Source organism: Lygodium microphyllum, chromosome 27 (assembly GCF_053477565.2).
Source record: "Lygodium microphyllum isolate KBCC chromosome 27, Lygodium_microphyllum_v1.1.10, whole genome shotgun sequence".
Classification (NCBI taxonomy): domain Eukaryota; kingdom Viridiplantae; phylum Streptophyta; class Polypodiopsida; order Schizaeales; family Lygodiaceae; genus Lygodium; species Lygodium microphyllum.
Window position 1 is genome coordinate 78,322,943 of NC_141161.1, and position 6,137 is coordinate 78,329,079.

The window sequence follows — 6,137 nt, forward strand, 5'->3', positions numbered from 1 at the left end:
AAAGGCAGCATGAGCCACTCCTGCTAGGGAGCATCTACTTGGGCATAGGAGAGATGGAGACTAGTGGTGGATGGTGAGGAAGACTGGTTGAAGAATAAGGTGTGTAGTGATGAATGCCCATGTCCTATTTATAGGCACATGAGTCACTGAAGTGTCTAGGGTGGCGCCTCGATTCTCTCGACTAGCACCCAAACACAAATGAAACCTTTTTTGGGGATGTAAATGGAAACCTAAATAGGAACTAATAAAGTTAGTGACTTGGGTTTCTCGACACCCCCTCTCAGGCCCATTAAAATGCCCTAGGAGATGCAATAGTGAGATTTTCTACTCGATAATCTTGACCAAGTTGCGTAGACATGCTTGCACTTTGTTGGTCATTTTTGTGCTGTCATTGATGATAGGATGGTCACATATGCTACATTAGAGGTATTATTGATAGACAAAGAGGGTGGTTATGACTACTTTTTGTTTTCAAGAGTTGGCATGATCGACATTGACATACGGTTCTCTCCGATGAACCTTGGTGTTGGATTGGCCACCCATTGGTTTGGTATCCACGGTCCTATTTTGATGGTCATTTTTGTATGTGCTTTGATGAGCAATTATCATTGTGTATTGTATTGTATCAGATCACCCATGATTTGAGAGAGGATGTTCAAGAGATCAGTCATTTCATGTGTGAGCTTGTGCAGGTTCCAGTGGCTTGGGTGTTTCATGATGTGGTCTATATGGGCGCTTGATTATTTTATGTATTTATGGCTGGCTGACTGCATTTATTGTGGGTGACATGTATTTTTGGGGTCAATCAGATGCTGGCTGACCTGATCATCTTTTTGGTCTTGTGTTGGAGAGCAGATGCCAGTGCCCACACAGTCAATGATTCACATTGTTTTTGTACTGTCTCATGTTTGGGTATATGGATTCCATTTCCCTAGCATCTCTTTTCTTCCGAGTTCTTTTGCAGTGTTTCTTTTTTTGCTATTCTTTCTTGTGTTATGCAATCTATTACAACAGTTTTCTCTGCTTCCAAAGCTGCATCCACTACTGGCAGTATGATCAATGTAGTGGACACTTGTGCTGCTATAGCTATGCTTGGCTGTTAAGTTGTGCAATGAGTACCATTTTGGTAGTTGTGGATTTGTACGACTGTGGCTGGTTCTTTACCAAGGCTGTGTCTACCATTTTGATAATTATACATTGGCAATACATGTATGGACATGCTTATCACAATAGGGTTTCTTTGTTATTTTGTCATGTGTATATGTGTTTTGGTAATGTCATGTTAGATCCTAATTGAGTGCAATCAAGGTTGCTTGTGATGGTTCAAGAGGGGGTTATGTCACCAAAATTTGAAATGTGAAATAAATTTTAACATTTTAATTAAACCTCATCTAGTATTTTTAATTAAAAAAATGCTTAACTATGGTACCCCCTGCTCAAGGCATGGTGACCATTGCATTGGTAGTTAAAGACAGGGCACTAGGCATGCATAGGCAAAGTTTGGGTCTTGGGGCACAAGGGTAGAACCAAAGATGTGAAACTCTTAATTAGAGTGGATTTTAAACCTTTCTTTTGGCAGTTTGGGTTGTAGGATCTCACAAGTTACTTTTGGCACAAAGTCTGGGCAGCCACATAAGTTTTTAAGTCTACAAGCCCATTTGAAAGTTTTGGGTAGCCTCAAATACTGAATAGTATGTAAAAGTGTGAGAGCAAGTTTGGAAAGGCTTGTCTTGCCATTCTCAGCTCTCTCTCTCTCTCTCTCTCTATATATATATATATATATATATATATATATATATGCGGATCAGCCACAAACTGTTTGGCAGCTATTCTTGTTGGTTTTTGAAGGATTCTTACAGCTATATAAGTATTAAGGATGGCCCAACTTGTAAAGCTGCTCATATTTGTATTAGGATGCTCCATACCACTTGGTACAAAGTATATGCCAATGATGACTCCTAGGGCTATTCTTGTTGGTTTTTGAAGGATTCTTACAGCTATGTAAGTATTAAGGATGGCCCAACTTGTAAAGCTGCTCATATTTGTATTAGGATGCTCCATACCACTTGGTACAAAGTATATGCCAATGATGACTCCTAGGGCCTCCACCAAGAATATCAACCTCACCCAAGGGCTAAGAACGACGATATTAAAGCACTTCCCCAACAAGAAATGTTTCTGTCTTGCTTAATTAGGAAGATGGCTCTGAGTTGGAGACCAGGTGGCTTGAAACATATTGGGCAATGTTGTCCAGCAGGCGAGCTGAGGATTGGAGTAGGTAGGTAGGTGGCCAGTTTCTAGTCCTGCAGCATTTAACATAAACTAACTCTGATAATGAAATAGCCCTGTTGCTAGTAACAAATTTAGAGGGTTGTCACAACCCCAGCCTTCTAACCAAAGAGAGCAAACAAACAGGAACATGCCTGCAAAACCCAATTCAGAACTTAGAATGTTGATGTGTTTGATTGTCAAGGTTTAGCAAGGCTAACCATCTTAAACCTAGCAGCCATGTGTGGTACGGGATGCCCTGTGCCATTTGGTATAAACTGTGTATCTATTCTTCTGACACCAAGGAAGAAAGTATTCGCCTTAATGTACCTTAAGGGATAACTGAGCTGGAGATTGGAGGTCTGTGATCCTGATTTGTACTTAATGCACATTGTACATGCACTCGATCAAACAGAAAGGGCCAATATTGTACATGGTAGAAAAGCAGCAAAGGTACAGCAATTTTTACAATAGCAGCAGGACACCCCAGCTGGTAAAACTGTTCATATATTGCATCAGACTGCCCCATACTCTTGTTATGAGCTCTTTTTGAATGACACCTGGAGCGTGAACCAACAATACCAGCCTCCCCAGAGAGTAAAGTACTTCTCATGACATTGGATGGATATATGTCAGTTGACCAGCAGCCAGGGCAGCAGGCTGGGGGCAGGAGACCACAAGGTTGTCCAGTTGGTTGGCTGAGGCAGTCGATATGAGGCTGTTGACAGCAAGTTGTGTCTTGTGCAGGCCAGAAAGCTGTGTCCCACTTCATGTTCTCCTGGAACAAGATTGTTGGAGTTCTTGTTGTAGCAACAGTACCTCCAATCTACTCTGTCCTCTGCTTAGTTCTCCTGCTGAAGAACACCACCTCCTTGCACAAGTGATTTTCTCCAAGAACTCCTTGTACACTGGTTACTGCTATTCATATAGAGTTTCAGAGTTTTTCCTACCTTGTATCCTCTTGGAGTCATAGGCACCTTACAGAAACAGAAGGGGAGGGGCTTCACCTAGATGGTTTCATGTCCAGTGCACTTATTTAGTATAGGGTTTCATGCCCAGTGCATTTTGTAGGATAGGAATTAACTTCAGCAAGTGCCAGTGTCCATCCTCTCTTAGGACAACAGTGCATGTAATCCCCTTGGAAGTTGGAATTAAATTTTAAGTCCTAATTCTTGCCTTTTCTGCCTTTTTTTGACCAAGACACTTTGATTTTTTAGGCCTTTCTGCAGAAGAGTTATCTGATGATTCAACTGTTTGGTCAATGACTTTGAAGAGCTATTGGTCTATGATTACACCTCTTATTTTCTCTGATCATCCAAAACGGCCTGGGGAGGATGATCCATTACCACCTCCCAATATCTTTCGCAATGTTATGGATATGAATGCATTTTATGGAGGGTTCAATTCTGCACTTCTACAGGCTGGGAAGTCTGTATGGGTGATGAATGTGATCCCTACGAGTGGGCCAAACACCTTACCAGTTGTATATGGTCGCGGATTTCTAGGAGTTCTACATGACTGGTAAGGTGACTTATTTTTCAGATGTTTTTGCTACTCATTTCACATACTGGGGACTGTTTGTAAGCCTTTTGACACAACCAAGCACTCTTTATTGTAAAGCTATTCACAGTTGTTTTGGCGTTCTTACAGGTGTGAAGCATTCCCCACATATCCTAGGACCTATGACATGCTGCATGGTATTGGGCTTTTATCTCAAGTAAAGCAGACAAACGAGTGTGGCCTTTCTGACCTACTTTTGGAGATGGATCGCCTTCTTCGCCCAGAGGTAATGAATGGCTCTCTCCATTTTTTTAAAAACAAAAACCACCCCTTGATTTGATCCATGTGCAAGCAAAAGTGGCGTTTTCATTTGTTCCCCAGGGCTGGGTCTTTCTGCGTGATACTACTGAAGTTATTGAAGAAGCAAGAGTGGCAGCATCTCAAATGAGATGGGATGCTCGGGTTATTGAGGTTGAGGGTGGTGATGATCTTCGGCTGCTTGTCTGCCAAAAGGCATTCTGGAAAAGCTGATTGGTTGATGCTGCCTTCAATATCCTGCTGTAAAGTATCATCTGGTCCCTTGTCAAGCCAAATTTCTTAATTCGTTAACATTCTTTAAGGCACGAGCTATGCTTAGATAAGGCTCAATTCACTGTAGTTTTGCGATTCCATTCTCTATATGGAAGGGCTGGGGCTGCAAGAAGGGGGTAGTTTGTGCTCTAATACTCCACTTTTTGCCTGCTACAAAAGCCAAAACCATATGGACGCATGTCCTGAGAACGCCTGATCAGAAATTGTGGAAACTTACTGGCAGCAACGGTGCAGCAATATGCATGTACATTTGAGTATTCGCAATTACATCACACAATTTGTACAGCAAATGTCAAGCGGAATGTTATAGCCATAATATGATGATATCTGGTGGCAGCACACGCTCAATAGAGTCACTTGAGCGCCTAAAACAGTCAATGCATAGCACTGCTGGCACAACACTATTGATAGCCTTATTCCTTTGGAAGAGAAGAACGCGGTATATTTCGGCTGCTGCACACTTCCTCACCCTCTGCTTTGTTGTCATTCTAAATCTTTATGAAGTCATAAATCCCCAAGCCGCTATCAGCCTATTTTTTAATTGTTGTCTACAGGCTTTTGGGCTTGCAATATTGCGAGGAAAGTTTTTAGTACCGTATTACGGGTCATATAGCGGTTAATTGTTAGGCAAGAAGATTTATGGTTATTTCTTAGAAGTGCTTTATTGTTTGAGTGGTTTCTTTTTGTAACATGCACCAGTTATTCCGTCAAGCTTGTTTTTTAATCCCGCTTTGAAACGTGTCTGATGCCAAAATCTACCATTTAGAATGCTTCCTTACGAAAGAGGTTTAAAAAGCAATAATTTGGATAAAATTTTCTCCAAATTGCTTACTTTGCAACATTAAAAAAGATTTGCTTTTGCTCGGTGTAATGTGCTCCACACTTAAGCTTAAACGAAGGAGTTTTCAATTGTCACCCATTGCAAAGCACAAGCTTGAGGTTTCAGCGTTGATAATTTTTTAATGAATCATAAGAATGGTGGGTCCATTAGCCATTGAAAGATCCATAAGAATGTGCTTGAAACCAGAAGGTAGGGCCTTCCAAGGCTTGGTTGGACATGGTATCCTATCTAATAACCCCAAGGCTTTTCTCTTAACTTAAAAGTCTAAGAATCCACATGAGTTTTTAAGGGCTGCTTTTATCAATGGTAAGGTTAGACAATATTTGGTAATCCAGATGTTGAGTAACTAATTGGCCATTAATGATGTTAGAAGGCAATCAATTGTCTTGAGAAGAAAAGCATGGATTTGAAAGAAAACTTAAAAGATACTTGGCTCCATAAAGAAGTAATAGATTATAGGTTATCACAATAAAATATGGAAAGAATCTGTTATGTTCATGTCGTATGCAACTAAGGTGAGATATAAGCCTTGATATCATTGCTAATTAGTGATCTCTCTTATTGGATTGCTTTAAGAAGTATAAAAAGATGTTCCACAATTTCAAGTGACAGAATCCACTAATCAAAATCAAACATTTGGTAAATAAAGATGTTCCACTATTTCAAGTGAGAATCCACAAACCAAAATCAAACAACATTCGGTAATCCACGAGAGTAAGTGTTAAAGTGGCAATCCACAAAAACTTGAGTAAATGACCATTAATACTATCAAGAGTCACCAATTGTCTTGATGTAAGCCTTGAAATCATTGCTAATTAGCGATCTCTTATTGGATTGCTTTAAGAAGCAAAAAAAGATGTCCCACAATCTCAAGAAAGAGAATCCACAAATCAAAATCAAACAACATTTTGGTAATCCACGAGATTAAGTGTTAAAG

At 40.3% G+C, this 6,137-nt stretch overlaps 1 protein-coding gene across 2 annotated transcripts in view; it reads left to right on the plus strand.

Annotated features, from left to right (window-relative positions):
- Positions 1-4,929, plus strand: part of LOC148012495 (putative methyltransferase PMT4) — a 42,145-nt gene extending 37,216 nt beyond the window's left edge. For both annotated transcript variants that reach the window (XM_087669451.1, XM_087669450.1), the window contains exons 7-9: positions 3,486-3,789; positions 3,919-4,054; positions 4,150-4,929. In XM_087669451.1, the coding sequence (XP_087525577.1) occupies positions 3,486-3,789; positions 3,919-4,054; positions 4,150-4,299 (590 nt within the window). In that variant the 3' untranslated portion in view covers positions 4,300-4,929. The remainder of the gene's footprint in view (positions 1-3,485; positions 3,790-3,918; positions 4,055-4,149) is intronic.
- Positions 4,930-6,137: the final 1,208 nt, after the last annotated feature.